General features: G+C 37.9%; 5 protein-coding genes across 5 annotated transcripts; 3 read left to right on the top strand and 2 right to left on the bottom strand.

Annotated features, from left to right (window-relative positions):
* Positions 1 to 420: 420 nt before the first annotated feature.
* On the bottom strand, positions 421 to 5,917 carry LOC110851639 (tyramine beta-hydroxylase). Its single transcript, XM_022099496.2, has 15 exons — positions 5,589 to 5,917; positions 5,380 to 5,487; positions 4,931 to 5,139; positions 4,392 to 4,571; positions 4,046 to 4,297; positions 3,431 to 3,545; positions 2,647 to 2,678; positions 2,148 to 2,340; positions 1,926 to 2,059; positions 1,829 to 1,849; positions 1,630 to 1,758; positions 1,453 to 1,511; positions 1,258 to 1,381; positions 1,128 to 1,158; positions 421 to 1,005 (listed from the first exon to the last, which is right to left on the bottom strand). Exons 1-15 carry the CDS (start codon positions 5,698 to 5,700, stop codon positions 815 to 817), a joined length of 1,890 nt encoding a protein of 629 aa, XP_021955188.1. The 5' UTR covers positions 5,701 to 5,917; the 3' UTR covers positions 421 to 814.
* A 648-nt stretch (positions 5,918 to 6,565) lies between these two features.
* LOC110863381 lies at positions 6,566 to 8,295 on the top strand. The gene is made up of 6 exons (XM_022112678.2): positions 6,566 to 7,370; positions 7,452 to 7,595; positions 7,674 to 7,709; positions 7,772 to 7,889; positions 7,979 to 8,055; positions 8,118 to 8,295. Exons 1-6 carry the CDS (start codon positions 7,299 to 7,301, stop codon positions 8,142 to 8,144), a joined length of 474 nt encoding a protein of 157 aa, XP_021968370.1. The 5' UTR covers positions 6,566 to 7,298; the 3' UTR covers positions 8,145 to 8,295.
* On the bottom strand, positions 8,293 to 9,668 carry LOC110863380. Its single transcript, XM_022112677.2, has 3 exons — positions 9,498 to 9,668; positions 9,006 to 9,423; positions 8,293 to 8,923 (listed from the first exon to the last, which is right to left on the bottom strand). Exons 1-3 carry the CDS (start codon positions 9,576 to 9,578, stop codon positions 8,412 to 8,414), a joined length of 1,011 nt encoding a protein of 336 aa, XP_021968369.1. The 5' UTR covers positions 9,579 to 9,668; the 3' UTR covers positions 8,293 to 8,411.
* A 2,256-nt stretch (positions 9,669 to 11,924) lies between these two features.
* LOC118434145 lies at positions 11,925 to 12,759 on the top strand. The gene is made up of 3 exons (XM_035846955.1): positions 11,925 to 12,297; positions 12,378 to 12,401; positions 12,475 to 12,759. Exons 1-3 carry the CDS (start codon positions 12,025 to 12,027, stop codon positions 12,619 to 12,621), a joined length of 444 nt encoding a protein of 147 aa, XP_035702848.1. The 5' UTR covers positions 11,925 to 12,024; the 3' UTR covers positions 12,622 to 12,759.
* A 226-nt stretch (positions 12,760 to 12,985) lies between these two features.
* Positions 12,986 to 15,341, top strand: LOC110863146. Its single transcript, XM_022112392.2, has 9 exons — positions 12,986 to 13,350; positions 13,434 to 13,773; positions 13,861 to 13,960; positions 14,034 to 14,135; positions 14,207 to 14,342; positions 14,538 to 14,658; positions 14,744 to 14,843; positions 14,903 to 15,001; positions 15,067 to 15,341. Exons 1-9 carry the CDS (start codon positions 13,107 to 13,109, stop codon positions 15,127 to 15,129), a joined length of 1,305 nt encoding a protein of 434 aa, XP_021968084.1. The 5' UTR covers positions 12,986 to 13,106; the 3' UTR covers positions 15,130 to 15,341.
* The last annotated feature ends 63 nt before the right edge of the window (positions 15,342 to 15,404 follow it).

Raw genomic sequence — 15,404 nt, 5'->3', positions numbered from 1 at the left:
CATCAATGAATATTTGCATGCATGAATGAATAAAAAGTCGACGATCAGATACAGTTTTTCCTAAAGCTGCATCCTATAAAATACCCACAATTGTGTGAATTCCTTTCTGAACATGCCCAACGACATCCAACTAATTTGATCAAATACTTGAATGAGAATAGTGGCAAAAGTTGTTTCCTAAATTATCTAGTTTCTTGAATTAGACGTAAGGAATCTACAATTGAAATTTTCCGTAAATGAGTTTGTCACAACGAGATTAAACATTTGGGCATAACTAATAATTCAAAAAGACGAAACCTTGGGAAAGTAATAAATAAATCTCAATATCGCTCAATATTACGATAAAGAAAAGGTGACAGGGATTTGTAAAAGTTTCTAATCATAGAAGATGAGATTCATGGAAAAACATCACAAGATTTATTTATGATTTTATGATGCATTGCACATAAAGCTGTCTTTATTTTACTTGCTTAATAACAACGATTAAATATTTAGATTTTGCTGACCATTAATTAAAAGCACATATAGATATAGTGATTAGAATATACTTATGGATCTCAATCGATAACTGACGTGATTGAAGAAATAACTGCATTTAAGAAGATGCAAGAAGTTTAAATGTTCATTATTAGTTGTGTTCAATATATGTAGGTTCAGTAGATTGACTAAAACGAACCATCCATTTTTGATATATTCGGGGACGGATATTTTTAGTCAATATAATGAATAGTATAGACATCCTGCAGTTAAACAGTTCTGGCTGCTGAACTGATTATCTGCAGGAATAGCAAACAACAACTCGTTCTACTCCTGATCAATCGTGGCGATTGTGAAAAATCTGATTCGCCAAAAACTCTTGTGCAGGAGTTTGTTCTTGTTGATTGCCAACATTGGCCAAGAGCTCTTTCTCTACCTCGACCGGAGACGTGAGGAAGCATTCCTCGTTAGGATCAAAAGCTGGGGGCAAAGTTGGAAACGGAGGTTGTGCCATGGCGTCCCACGAGCCTGTGATCACAAGATTCATGCAACAATGTAACAAACAATTAGTTTAAATTCATATTGGTTTAAATGAAATAAAAAGAACCACAAATAAATAAGGAATAATAATAGAATCCACAAGCACTAACCCATGAATCTCGAACCATCACTCTGATTACACTGTGTGTGCATGTGGAACAAAGATATTAATGCTGATCAAAATTCTATTAAGGATAAGAGTGACTAATTTGGAACTAAAACAAGAGCAAATAATCGAACCTGCATGTCTACTGGTGACCTGTTGTAAAAGTCAGAGAGTAATTTTGCTCGGAAAGGGGTCCATTCAATTCCTTTGTACGCCGATGAGATTGGCCCATCCGGGCTGATTTTCTGGCCCTCCATCCTAAATTACAAACTTTGCTGAACAAGGTTCATGGGATGTGAGCAGAATGAATAATTGTGTTATGTATTTACTCTGCCATGAAGTGAAAGTATTCACGAAGTGACTTCATTGAAACGGAGCTCTTACAAACCTACATATACAACAATCAATTTGGTCGTTATAGATTATGAAATATCTAACAAGTAAAGGATAAGAATAGGAATAAAACTTGTCCTGGAGCACATCTTTGCGAATAATAGCAAATGTACCTCCAACTTGCTCTTTGGATAGTAGTGGACGTAGTTGACACACATTTCATCACTAATGGCAAACCCTCCAAGGGTTGGCCCTTTTCTATCTCTCGTTTGGAATTGGCATGTTGTCAGCAATACATCGCCCTACGGTTTCAAACAGTAAAACCTCGCGGTATGTGAAAAAATAACTAATTTGTAACATTGTTATTCATACTGGCATAATCCTTCGGGGCAGCTTGGAAAAAGAAGTTAAATGCAAGATAAGGGCTCAATATATACGAAACAACGAGAGGTGGACGGTGTTATCATACCTTGAGTTGGCGAATCTCCTGATAGTGCGTAGAATAATGGTTGTCCCAGTTGAGATATGGAAGTTCCAGATAATCGTCGTTTGGCTCATTTGGGTCCATGTTGGGTCTGTAGTGTCGTGTGACTACCCGAGTTCCTGAAAATATGTCCATGCCAATAAACGGTCCCGTTATTGCACGTTTGCATTTGGTCATAAGCAGTGAGGGAACGTTTTTGTTGCCTACCAGTCAAATGGGTGTGAAGCTGGGAAGCAAAGATGACGATTCCTTTTTTTGGAAGACCCACTGATGTGCACTCCTCGTTGCAGATGCCGGTCAACAAAAACCCTTCTTGAGAGGGTGGGATAGCCATTTTGTCCGTGTACTCCAAACCCAGCTCTATAACACCAGCATCATACTTTCGAAGTTTCTCCGTGACCTATGAGAGTTTTTGTTAGAATTAGTTAGTAAACTTTTCCCGCAATCCTGTGGTGCTAAATTTGATCATTCCAAGGATAAATACTTGCAGTTTGTAGAAATGAAATATTTCTAGTATTACATGTACTAAATTATTATGGAACTGGCGTAATGAATTCCGTAGGATAAAGGAACATACATAGAAAGGAATCATTTCGCCTTAGGATTAGTAAGATCTTGGGCGTGGTTATGCTAGTAACATTTTCCATTTTGAAAAGCTTGTTTAAATTGATATTTTAATGAATTAAAGAAACGATGAATTGCTCACCCAAAATTCCATTCCACTAGAATCGATCCAATCTATGCAAATTATTGGTTTGTGAGTGTGGTCACTAGATTAAATTTTTGCGAATGCATCAATGCCCGAGATTCTGCAATGGTCCTCGAAAGTTACGACTGTTACGAGTCGTAAATTACTACTTGTAATCCATTATTTCCAAGGTCGATAAAAAGATTCATACTGATTTATCAAAAATGTCGTTCATTTAAAAAATCTCAGCTTGCAGTTTTGAGACAATATATTGGTGAGTTGTTATTATAAACGTTCAGAGTTTATTATAAAAATTCTTGTGTCCGACCCCAATTTACGTACATTCCCTTATTTTCATAAGCTTTAGGTTACCTTCAGAAAATTTTAGTAGACACGATTTGAAATGCACAGTATTTTTTACTTTAAAATACTTCTCACGCAAAAGAACTTTGTTATTTTTGAAAATTTTATTCCCTCGATAGTGGGTTCCACTGTATGGATAAGTGTGGGTGACGATATGAGTAAAAAAACACATATATATTACTAATATCTACGTAAAATGTATATGTACATATATAAAACACTTGAAAAGGGAATCTAAATTACCTCTGGGTTTTCTAGAATCTCAGCCAACTACTTTGCATCCACTGATCTCATCTCATCAGTTTAAATTTAAAATAAATCCAGCAGGCAATCCCTGCCAACGACATGTGTATGGAGCGACTGAGGCGGAGAAAGTTGGGGAGAAAGAGAGTATAATAAAGCGAGAAGCGAGAGAGATAAAGTCGGCAACTTTTCTCACCACTTTTCAGAGCAGGATTATTGTAATGCATTTCCAACCTGACGTAGGGATTAAAGTCGGTGCCTCCAATGGGATAGCCTGCTTCCTTGGGGTAAGTGAGAGGCTCGGCTCCCATCTGACATAAACAAAGACCAAAATGTGCTACCTACTTCAACTCAACCCAGGGCGCATAAACTTTTTGTTGTCCGTGGTTTCTCTTAAGGGGGTGATGCAGGGATGAGCATTTTTTCAAAAAAATTAAAAAATTAAAAGTTCGGGAATTGCATGCAATTTTTCCATGAATTTGGTTGTCAACCACATATTAGAAACGAAATAAATAATTCTTGTCTTGGTCTTCATCTCTGAAGATGAGGAATAATGTTCGACAATTGATAAGATCCGTCAAGTGGATGACCAGTGGGGGCCATATGGGTCGGGTGAAGCCCGTGGTGCAGAATATTATCATTTGTAAAATTTGGTTGACAACCAAATTCATGGAAAAATTGCATGCAATTCCCGAACTTTTAATTTTTTAATTTTTTAGAAAAAATGCTCATCCCTGCATCACCCCCTTAAGAGAAACCACGGACAACAAAAAGTTTATGCGCCCTGAACTCAACCAGAAGCCTTTCGTACCGCCCAAGCTCCGATGACTTTGCTGCAAACCCGGATTTCCTTCGGGGACTGGTCGCAAGGCCCAGCGTAGAGTGGGATTTCCACGTTGACATCGGCGAGACAATGAAAAACTTCCATGTGGTGTACCAGCTCCTCATTCCCTTTTTGAACATGTGAACCAAACTGGACAACGTGGAACTTCGTTTTTAGCAGAGCTTCGGGTAGCCTCACAACTTGACACCAATACGTCGTCTCCACTGGACCTATTTTGACCTGCCATTTATCATAGTAAAAGAAATGCAAGTTAATCACAAAACTCAAAAGGATGGAAATTGCTTGCTCAAAATTATCCTAAAAGCATGTGCACCTTGTTATTCAACACTTTGAAACTCCAGTCCTCCGCCGGGTTGACGGGAGGAGGTTGGATTGTGTTTTTAAGAAAACGAATCCTCTTGAACCCCGAATCTTTGGCAGCGCTGATGTCTACCCCACGAATGTCAAACAGAGGACCGGCACCCTTGGCCCAGTGCAAATGCGTGGTTCCCTCCTGCAGGGAAAGAGAGATCAAAAGTTAATGTGGGCTGGTAATTGCCTTTCCTCGTATTTGCTTTGTTTTCGTTTGTAATAATAACTATAAAGGAAAACAAAAGGTTGTGGGTCTCTTTTTCAGAGCAAATTGAATAGTTGCCTTCTGGCATTATTCATAATTGGATAACCTTACGTATTGCGAATGTTATCCGCAATACGCAGTTTTTTATCATGTTCTCGATTCTCTCATGCTCTTGGTCTGCATAATTTCAAATGGCGTACTTAGGACACCTTCAGACTGATTATGTAATACAATATTCTAATAAGTACGTAAGTATGTATATTAAGTGAAACGTGTTTAGAAATAATGTGCAATACCTCGAGAGGATAGTCATGTTTTTCATCGCACGTGACAAACTTTCTCCGAAATGACCATTTTAGTGTCCCATTATTTATTGCAAACTGGAAGTCTTTGCAATCCTGCTGTGGATCAATGTCAACTTGAGTGGTTCCATTTTTTACAAAAACATCCGTGAGCTCCAGCGGTTTGTTAGAGTAAGCTTGTAAATGACTCTTCCAAATGATGCCTAAAGACATGAAAATGGCGTCATTGCAGTGTTCAGTAGGGGCAGTTCACCAGAAATCAATTAAATTATTTGTTTTTTTATAAAGGTGTACTAAATCTTGTACATATATTTTGATAGTTTATAATTTTAACAAGAAAATCATCTCACAGAATATGAGTCATTTTTTAAAAATATTATCACATACATGCAAACTATGAACCGTATTTTATTATTCACACATACAAATTTTAGAAAACTCACAAAAATCACCAGAACCGTCAGAAATGTTGCCCGCGTTTGAAAAACCAATTCCGACCCAACCAATGTTCGAGTCTATCTCGTTTGTATGAATTTCTGCCATGAATTCCTCTGAAAAATGAAAAGTCTTAAGTCGCCTCATTTCGAGTTGATGTACATAAATGGCAGAAGCTATTTATATTGTGTGACAAAGATAAAACACTTCTACTCACCGGTGGAATAGTCCAATTGCCAGAATAGAGTTGTGTCCTCCCCCAACTTGAGATTAAAGATAGCTTCTGCTACAGCCCACAACAGGCTAAGCCTCAAAAGTAGGCGAAACATATTTACTACAGAACTAAAACCTTATGCTTCTAAATATGTGGTGTGAACGCCTTGGATGACCAAGTGGTTTTTATCTGATAAGTAAGGATGGGATAAGTATATGGTCCCGCAACCTTTATTGTTTCAACTTAGCAGGTAGAAACTACATGACGCCGACGATGCCGAAGCCCCGTGTTTGGTGGGTAGCAGGTCTGTGACGGAAGACCACCACCATCGCACTGAGAAGACGGAGAAAGTGAACAGACGGAGAAAGTGGAAGTTTTCACCAAGTTAACGCGTTTGTGAAATTGAGATCTGGGAAGGTATGCCGACAGAGCCGCTGAATTCCGGCACGTTCACCATTGCGATTACCAGAAAAAAAATATATGAGAAAACCAGCCAAGAAAGCCTCCTCGGAATTTCTCATAAGCTAATCTGCCAGAGGAAACGACTCTCTCTAGACTTTCTCCGGTGTATGAGAGAGGAATTTGTTCCAATTTTACTTATTTACTCAATCCTCATGAATAATGACGCATCTAGAAAATAAATCGGCACTGGCAAACATAAAATACGATGCTCGCGAAACTTAGTTGACAAATTCTAGATAAAATTTATTGAAAGCATTCGTCGTAAAATATCATTCAAATTCATAAAATAAATGATTAAATTGATAACAAATTTAGCCTTCGAATTTAGTAATCAAAACATATTTATAGAAGGAATTATAGCATTCATACTTAATTATAATGAAATAGGGACAGGTTATAGTACTTGGTTATTTAACCCACAGGTATGTAGTTTATGTAATGTTACATATAACACATACCCATGCATATTTATTATTAGTTTATATGAACTACATATCTGTGATTTAACCTTAGAAAAACTGCCTAAAAGTCTGGACCGGACACATGTCGAAGTCTAGTGACCTCACCACTGGGGTACCACCCTTAAGGGCGGTGGTGTGACTATGAGCGTTTATAAAAAAGTAGCCCATGTTCCATGAGCATAAGGTAAAATATGATTCCATTTGGTCCACCAAGTTATTTTTTTCCATGAGCTTTATCTCAGCCTTTAAAGCTGATTCAATGAACTCCTAGAGTTCATTTATTTCTGGAGATGAGTTGCAAAATAAATTTTTGAACTTTGTGCAGTAATTAACCTATTTACAAGATGTCAATATTCTGATTCGTCCACATATGCTGCATATATTGTCAGCACGTCACAAAAAGCTAAACTATATCTGTTCCGGACATTACTGACCGGATATGCAAGTGACACCTATACACATAGACGGTTTTGGAAGTAGATATAATTCTATACTGTTGCTTATCATCCGACCAACTGGTCAATTCTCTAGAGGGGATGTAATTTCATCTCCGTCATCATATCCTCATGTTCTAAAGCCGTTATTAATAAAATTACATACAAACAGAATTGAGGTGAGAAACACCGTAATTTTTATACTCTGCAATTATTAGACATCCTCTCAATAGTCCAAAATGGGAGAAATTGTCAGGATTTGGTTAGTTTTTCTGGAACTTTTTATCATACAACAGCAGATACTTCAACTGTCCACTACTTATAGACCAGTTGTTCAGCTGAATTCAAATTAGAAAATGAAGCGAGACTGTAGCTTGGTGATTTTGTTCGGCGTGGGAGTAGTGATTTTCGGGGGAGTGGTTAATGTGGTAAGTAGTTTGTGGTGCAATTGGAAATATTTTTAAATCATAAAAATTCTGTCGTACAAAAATGTGTGTATTTTTTTGCAGAATGGCGACGATGCCTCCGACAAGACGACGTGCGTTTTGAAGAGTAAGCAAATGCTGAAAAGCGTGATGAAATCGTTCAGCACCTGTAACAAGGAAATGGGAATGATGAACAAGACTGCTCAAGAGTATCACGATTCTTTAGGGGTTGGTTTCTTGAATAAGGATTACAAAATTTGGAGGCAATGTGGTTTAATATTTAATATTCCCCTTATTTAATTGCAGTGCATTATCAAGTGTGTCATGAAGAAGTTTGAAGTGGTAGGTATAAAAAAATGAAAGTGTTTTGCACACATGCAAATAAATGACATTTTCTGTCTTAGCTGGACAAAGATGACCTAATCACAGAAGCCATGGTTAAAGATCACGTAGAAAAACGAATTCCACAAAGTCAACAGAAACACGCACACGAAGGACTTATGAAATGTGTTAAACTGCACGGTAAATCGCTTTCAATTTTTATACAGTCAGTAAATAATTGACATGCGAAAATAGTACTTGCTACAAATTTTTGCCCGTTTAATTTTCAGACGATTTGGATCCCAAAGATCCCAAATGCAAAGTTTACCAAAAGCTGGGAAATTGTATGCAGGATGCTCTAACAGATGTAAGATAATTCGAACGCTTTTTTGATTAAAATTTTTACACAATTGGATTACCTATTTTCAGTTATGCGGAGTTATGCCTCTAATTTAAAAAGTACTCACGAGTGGATCCTCGATTTCTTGTTGAAGTTTTTGTAATTTTTGAAATGTGAACCCTTCACTTCTATATATTGACATGTATTCATCTTATAAATCTGGCATATTTTAAATTTTCTATCAATAAATATGATTAGTGCATCTAATTTTCATTCATTTATTTTTTACATGAAAAAATTAACAAAAACAAGTGGTATTCGTGTATGTACATATAATAACAAGAACGGGCTAACAGCATATCTAGAACGTACTTGAATCAACTTTAGTAGTCTCCATAATCGTAGAGATTGTATCGATTATTGCTTCCCGACGCACCACTTCTGCTACCACTTGGTCCACCCGAGCTGCCGTATCCTCTGCCGCTATCGTCCCCAATGGAATCATCTGAATCTGGACCTTCGTTCTGATGAGATTGTTGATGTTGTGGTCCATATCCTCGGTCTCCGTCATCGCTGAAATAACCAGCCTCGGGATTTTGTTCATTCTCATCAGTCCCGTCTGCATCGTTTGTATCTCCATCAAACAACCCTCCATATCCTCTCTCCAAACCACCATCATCGCCATGCTCAATTCCAGTGAGAAAATCACGCGAAGGAGGAACAGGAATAAACTGAATATCTTCTTGGTCGTCGGAATCGTCGTCAGGATTGCTACTGGACATCTCAGGCCTTCTATTGTTCTTGTTTCCGTGTGGCTTACTGTGTTCGGAAGAGTACCCGGCGGGTCCCACACTCATTCCGACGGAAGAGATGTCCTCCTCAGGCCCTGGTCCGCCTGTACACGTTCAAAATAATTAAAGTATTACTGTCTAATAATAAATGAATAACGAGCAAAAAGAGTCTCCCCTGTTCATTACCAATCAATGGCCGATTAGCAAAGCTCGGATTTTGCGATGGTAGTGGAGGAAAAAACCCGCCCACTCCTGGTTCTGGATAATCTTCAGGATTACTGCCGCCATCGCTATGTGAATTTTCGAGATTATTGTCGGATTGGTGTCTGTGTGACGGGCTATTGAATCCGATCTCATCGGAAGATTGAGAATTACTGTTTACGTCGGGGTAGCTGGGTTTAAATGCCACACTCATGTCGTCAGTTGCTGCAACAGTCTGTTCATGGTAGGACGAAGGAGAGTTTCGGTGTCGAATATCCTTCTCCGTGGACAGAATTGTGGTGGCGACGGTAGGGGAACGCTGCTCTAACCGTAATTTGCTAAAGTCTCGCATTGCTGCTTCCGTTTCATGCGAAATGCAATCACAACATTTGAGACAGAGTACCTGAATAATTAGCCCAGTCAATTTCAAAGATCAAACACGCTATTTTACTGAAAAAGTGATGAATTTTGACTTACAAAAATTATTTGACAAAATATAAAATCCAATCTGTTGCGATTTGCGCGAAATGACCTGCTTGACCACAATTCTCTATCCATATTAAATCAATCTAGCAATGTATATGCTTATAACTGGTTAAAATAATGCCGCACATGAGTTGATGTGCCGTATATTTAGGGAAATGAAAAGACGAGAAAGTGTGCGTCTTCATTTTATATGGATTCACTCCCCCAATAAACTTATTTTAAAGCTTCTCTGCATGCATTCCTGAATGAAATGAAATAATTTGACGAGAACAATTAGTAAATTAAAGTTACGCTATTTAATGAATCAAGTTTTATAAAGGAAAGGGAAACTATTTTCCTCGCAAATGAAAGGGCCGATGTGGGTGTGTGTGCATGGAAAGTGAGCGATGCTTTGTCATCAATTTTGTCAATGAGTCACGATACCATTCTTACAACAATTGTTAAGAAGGGCAGATGTCAGGTAAAACTATTGTATGCATTCCTACATATGCCAAGTACCAGTACCACTTTGTCAGTCTATATACGCACGCACAAAGTGTTACTTGGATACTAAAAGTCAATATTGATCCAAGTTCAACTGCCAAGGCGTCTGTAAAAATGCTCGCAATACGGCTAAATGAATCAACGGTAAGTATTTGGCTTCTGATACTCATGACCCTTTAATTAGTTATGCATATTTAATGTCACTGAAATGGTTTATATTCATACGATAGCTGTAAATCATGTCTAGAGGTGAGTGCCTTTATTTTGTACTTTATACATGTGTTGGTGTTAATAAATTCTATGCATAAAGAAATCAACCAGTGTCTTTACAATGTATACGTTGAATCTCAAACGATTCTGCTGGTGCATTTCATGATAATTTATATTACAAAATTATTAACTTTGCAGAAAATAAAGTGTATCCTGAAAATTATCAAAGAAATAAAACCTCGTCATCGTCGTCAACAGATTCGGAGGTGTTGTCACATCACCACCAGCATCAACATCGCCACTCCCACGACCGAGGACATCGGCATCATCATCATGACCACCGCGATAAGACTCTTCCTGATCTTGCACAAAATTTGCCAGCCTGCACGCAAACTTCATGTCCAACCTCTAGACCTGCATCAAAACCAGAACTTGGAGCTGAACTATCGGTACAGACCACGACGACAAGTTTAGATTCAAAGTCTATCGTTTCAGAATTTCCTCCTCCATATTGGGAGGATAAGCTAGCAAAGAACACCGAGTTGTTTATCGAACTAAATAGAATTCCCAATATGAAGCAGTTCCTTCAGGGCAACATAATGATTGTGGAACAGTTTATGAAGTATCCCGATATTGCGATGGTACGATAGCAGTTTAAATTATTTATTAGGAAAAACATAAGTGATGTATTTACACGACTCACAGGCAGTGGCACGGGACAGAACATTGGCTATGAAGGTCATGGATCAACTCAGCTCTTACAATCCTTGCATTCCTATATTATTTCATTAAACATTTTATGGGTTGAACAGGTCATGGATCGACCTCTGCTAGTTCAGGAAATGATTGACGTCAGCCCTCTTTTGGATCCTTTGGGGAAGAGAAAAGGGTCGCACGATGGTGGTTTCAAAAGGAACTCGATTAATCCAGACGAGTATTATTATCACCAGATGATTCACCCCACTGATGACGACAAAGGCAGGCATTCAAGAAAAGATAACTTTAAAAGTAGAGAACCCGAGCTCGTTGTCAATAATGTTAAGTTGAGGAAGGGGAGTGCCCACTCAATGTCCAGCTTAAGCAGCACAGACCTCGGTATTGTGGACGATGAGAGAGGCAAAGGGGCGACGTCAATCGAAGCCAACTCTTCCGATATGACACTCGAATCTAGGGCTACTTTTCCTTTCGACGGTGCATTTTTCAAAATCAATGACTATCGCCATAATTTAAAATATGTAAATACTTTGTTGTGACTATCCAATGAATACAGCCAAAATTGCGCAAAACACTCCACCTGCAATAAAATATTTAGCGGACAGCGACAGGATTTTTTTGACCCACCATATCGAGATATTGGATGGAACCAGTGAGTATATTCTCAAAATGATCGATGCGTTAATAGTATCTTTGGAATTAATATTTAGTAAATATTAAGCCATAATAAGTCATAATATTCCGTTAGTGTAGCCGCATGTTGCGATAAGCAGAAAATTTATTACGATATTTTGGATGCGTATGGACGGCTCCTTTACCGGGCGTACGAGGGACCTCCTCGTCATTGTAACAAGCCGTCAGATATTGTTATTCGAGAACCTGATGGAACTGAACTGATTGTTATGAAAGCTAATTTCGGCATATTCAAAAAGGTAGGACAAAACATGTTGTAACAAATACAATGATTGGAGGAATTATTAGTAAATTTCTGTAGAAAATTGACATCTTCTGTCCACCAGGCAGCTATATTGGTTGCGTAGAAAAAAAGTCCAGCTTATGCTCTACATCAACCTTCAACATTAAGAACGTCGAGGGTGACACAACACTGATAATGCGAACGAACAAACGTTATTATACCAAAAGCTATCGAACAGAATTTGAGGTGAGAGTCGTGTTCTGCTTTCTAACTGTGCGAATAACAAAAATTGTGTTTCCGAGTGAGACGAAACTTTGTTTATATGCACAGTTACGGACATTTGGAGATCATAACACGATTGGTCGTATAACTGGAGAATGGTTGGACCTTCCTCCTGGATGCTTCACGTCTAATCTCGTATACGGCGTTAACTATCCAAAAGAGCTAAACTATAACATAAAAATTGGCGTGAGTATTTTATTCCATAAAGTTTTAATTCTATCTAAAATTCTATCTGTATCTAAACATTTACATTTTACTGCTTCAAGGTGATGACGGCCTGGTTCCTAATTGTATGAAACTTAGCACATGTATTACTTTTATAAGTAGTGGGACCCACAACTTTTGAGCCTTATTTATTTACAGTACAAGTTGTACTACGATGGATCCCTGCGCCGCGAAATCCGACACGACCTCACCAAGTCGGAAAAGGACATGATTCGCTATGTGGAAAATACCTCAATGTTGGATGAGCAAGGAGGGGGCCGGAAGAAGGACGATTTTTTTTTCTAGAAAGTCCTCTTCCCTCGTCGCTCAAGACAATATTGCTCGTCGAGGACCACATAACTTGTTCCAATGACAAGATTCAACGTTTGCAAGTAGTGTTACCGACATATTTTAGGAGTTAGTTGGATGAGTATATTAAGCAAAAATTAGATGTACTGCTTTTATATGTAAATACATACGGCGTGTTAATTTTTACCAGGAATAAACACAAAATTGTTTTGCTTATCCGTCTCTTTTTTGCACAACAAAAGTTCTCGAGAAAAATGAGAAAGTCTCAATTTGCTCGCGTTGAAGTGAAACGAAGAGAACTGGGAATGTGAGACTTGTTGCAAGTTGGTGGGAGTAGATTTTCATCGTCTTTCGTTCGCCCACTTGTTTACGTTGCCGGCTCAATGCAACTGCAGAGGCTTTCATTTCACACTCTCTTCTAATTTTCCTGGAATTTAAACAGTTTCTAGTTTTTTTTCTCGTTCGATTTCGTCAACGACGTGATGGAGTCGACGGAGGAAGGGACTCAGTCCAACAACAAAGTGTCGCTGACGATTAAACATCGGAGGTGGGGTCGTCAACCGCAGTCTGAACCTCCTGCAAAATATTTGAAAACAAATTTTAGCCGCAGTTCCACCCTTGCTCCTGTGAATAGCTCGTCAGCCGCAGCAACTTGCAATGAAGTTCATCAAAACACGGGGGAACATGTTTTGTCGACTTTCGACAGAATGATGACAGAATCTCTTGGTGGGTACATATTTTGTAAATTATGGGATTTTCATTCATTTTGTATGCAATTCAGTCTGAAATATTCTTATCATTATCAACAGATAATGGTAACCCATATCACGATTTTTTGGAGACTTCTTCTTCTGAAGATGAGTTGGCAAGTAGTTTAGTCAGCCCTGTAAAAATTCAACGCGAAGAAGCCGTCAGTATATCCCAAAAGCTAAGCATTCCCCAGGACAAGGTTAGAATGGAAATCCGTTCCCCACAAGGATGGAATCAAAGGACAATGCTGATCTCGAAGAGGAAAGTATTGGGATCTCCAATCGATAGGGAGAAACTAGTCAAGCAATTTTCATCTTCAGAAGTGAATGAGTGTGGTGATATGGATGATAGCGAAATTGAACCTAAAATCGAAAAAGATGAATGTGATGATGAAAAAACGTAATACCAAACACAATTTTTAAAAATTACCATAATCGTAAAGTTAATATATGTAATTAATATAGATTGATTTAATGCTATGTCCAGATTTTATGCAGTCATGTTTTCTAAACCATCGATGAAGAAACATAAAACTTGGGACGAGGATGGATTCATGGTCACCGACGGAATTAATTTTGTTCTAAAGGTGAACTTGGAACATGACATTTGGTGTCAAATTTTTTCTTAAGCTGTTTTATTTAATCATTTATGATATGTAGGATAGTAATGGTGAAGTTATTGAACGCAGCTCAAAGATTAAATTAACTGAAGAAATGCTCTCAGAATATAAACCGTTCAGATTTGGAGGCAAAGAAGTTCAGGTATTACTGGCACTGGACAAATTGTCTTTATTGTTTAAATCATGCTCACATTATTCTATTACTATTTTTAGATCCAGGAACAACTTTCCGAAAATCCTTTTTGTGGTGCTCGAAGTTCTCCTTTATCAGCTTTGAATGCCGGTTCAGTTTGCATTCAGGGGCATGAAAATAACGAAGAATTTGTGGGAAGAACGACGGGATCTGATGGTAATTATTTATTTTAATTATTTACAATGAGACACCGCACAAAGTAGGACTGGGGCTACATATATCTCAGGGAAAGGGTTACATTTTATTGCATGTTTTGATTAATGATTAATGATTACTCCCCAAGAAAAATATATAAATCTTGCCCATAACTGTTAGTTGACCATACATTTTTGTTGTTTTATTATCATGGAGAATATGACACACCATACGAACAAGTTTTTGAGAATTCCTCTGTACCTCAACATGGACCGACAAAAATTTACTCGTCCGATGTTGTTGATGAAGATGATGTTGAGGAGATTCATCTCGAAAGGTGAGAGAACAATCATTTTTCATTTCGGAAAGTTAGAACGAACGGCATACCCTGGTCAACAATCTGGTTTGATTATGTATTCCAGATTTTACTCAGCCATGTTTTCTAAACCATCCACGAAGAAACACAAAACTTGGGACGAGGATGGATTCATTGTCACCGACGGAACTAATGTTATTTTAAAGGTATTTTAAATTTTGCTGTGAGACTATTTTCATGTTGTAACTTATTGGTAACCTTCCAGAATATAAACGGAGGAATTGTAGGAAGTTCCAAGTTTCAATTAACAGAAGAGATGCTGTCAGAATGTAAACCATTCAAACTTGGAAGTAAAGAAGTACAGGTATTTTTCACCGCTCGGACGACGAACAAACAAAGCTTGGTTTTCAATCAAACTTTTTATTTCAGATTCAAGAACAACTTCCGTATAACCCTTTCCCAGAAAAATTGTGCGAATCCGAGTCTTACTAACCTAACCAGAGTCTTTTTGAAATATCTATTTAAAGTGTGAATATAATCAATACTACATACAACATACACAAGTATGTCATTCATTTCTTTTCAACTGTTTTGATCTCCACTGTAAAACAAACATATCTTCGTAATATATTATCAGTTGTTGGTTTTCCAATTACCACCATAAATTATTGAATGTTCTAATAATAAAATTTCAACATATAACTTAACAATCGTAACTAGAGTTGTTTTCATATGATAGCGTACAGGGACCGATTATTGCACGTTGC

The sequence above is a fragment of the Folsomia candida genome, unplaced genomic scaffold (genome assembly GCF_002217175.1).
Source record: "Folsomia candida strain VU population unplaced genomic scaffold, ASM221717v1 Fcan01_Sc001, whole genome shotgun sequence".
In the NCBI taxonomy this organism is placed as follows: Eukaryota; Metazoa; Arthropoda; class Collembola; order Entomobryomorpha; family Isotomidae; genus Folsomia; species Folsomia candida.
Note: the sequence above shows the minus strand (reverse complement) of the source record. Positions and strands in the feature narration are given on the sequence as shown.

Excerpts from the sequence above, each read along its gene's own strand:
- LOC110851639 (XM_022099496.2), bottom strand. The coding sequence starts at position 5,700 with ATGTTTCGCCTACTTTTGAGGCTTAGCCTGTTGTGGGCTGTAGCAGAA. Across the intron at positions 5,140-5,379 it reads TGACGGTTCTGGTGATTTTT|GCATCATTTGGAAGAGTCAT; the intron begins GTGAGTTTTCTA and ends TCATGTCTTTAG. Across the intron at positions 1,006-1,127 it reads TGATGGTTCGAGATTCATGG|GCTCGTGGGACGCCATGGCA; the intron begins GTTAGTGCTTGT and ends TTGTGATCACAG.
- LOC110863381 (XM_022112678.2), top strand. The coding sequence starts at position 7,299 with ATGAAGCGAGACTGTAGCTTGGTGATTTTGTTCGGCGTGGGAGTAGTG. Across the intron at positions 7,371-7,451 it reads TCGGGGGAGTGGTTAATGTG|AATGGCGACGATGCCTCCGA; the intron begins GTAAGTAGTTTG and ends ATTTTTTTGCAG. Across the intron at positions 7,710-7,771 it reads TCATGAAGAAGTTTGAAGTG|CTGGACAAAGATGACCTAAT; the intron begins GTAGGTATAAAA and ends TTTCTGTCTTAG.
- LOC110863380 (XM_022112677.2), bottom strand. The coding sequence starts at position 9,578 with ATGGATAGAGAATTGTGGTCAAGCAGGTCATTTCGCGCAAATCGCAAC. Across the intron at positions 9,424-9,497 it reads TATTTTGTCAAATAATTTTT|GTACTCTGTCTCAAATGTTG; the intron begins GTAAGTCAAAAT and ends CTAATTATTCAG. Across the intron at positions 8,924-9,005 it reads TGCTAATCGGCCATTGATTG|GCGGACCAGGGCCTGAGGAG; the intron begins GTAATGAACAGG and ends GAACGTGTACAG.
- LOC118434145 (XM_035846955.1), top strand. The coding sequence starts at position 12,025 with ATGCGAACGAACAAACGTTATTATACCAAAAGCTATCGAACAGAATTT. Across the intron at positions 12,298-12,377 it reads ACTATAACATAAAAATTGGC|GTGATGACGGCCTGGTTCCT; the intron begins GTGAGTATTTTA and ends TACTGCTTCAAG. Across the intron at positions 12,402-12,474 it reads TGACGGCCTGGTTCCTAATT|TACAAGTTGTACTACGATGG; the intron begins GTATGAAACTTA and ends ATTTATTTACAG.
- LOC110863146 (XM_022112392.2), top strand. The coding sequence starts at position 13,107 with ATGGAGTCGACGGAGGAAGGGACTCAGTCCAACAACAAAGTGTCGCTG. Across the intron at positions 13,774-13,860 it reads GAATGTGATGATGAAAAAAC|ATTTTATGCAGTCATGTTTT; the intron begins GTAATACCAAAC and ends TGCTATGTCCAG. Across the intron at positions 14,343-14,537 it reads AAGAACGACGGGATCTGATG|AATATGACACACCATACGAA; the intron begins GTAATTATTTAT and ends ATTATCATGGAG.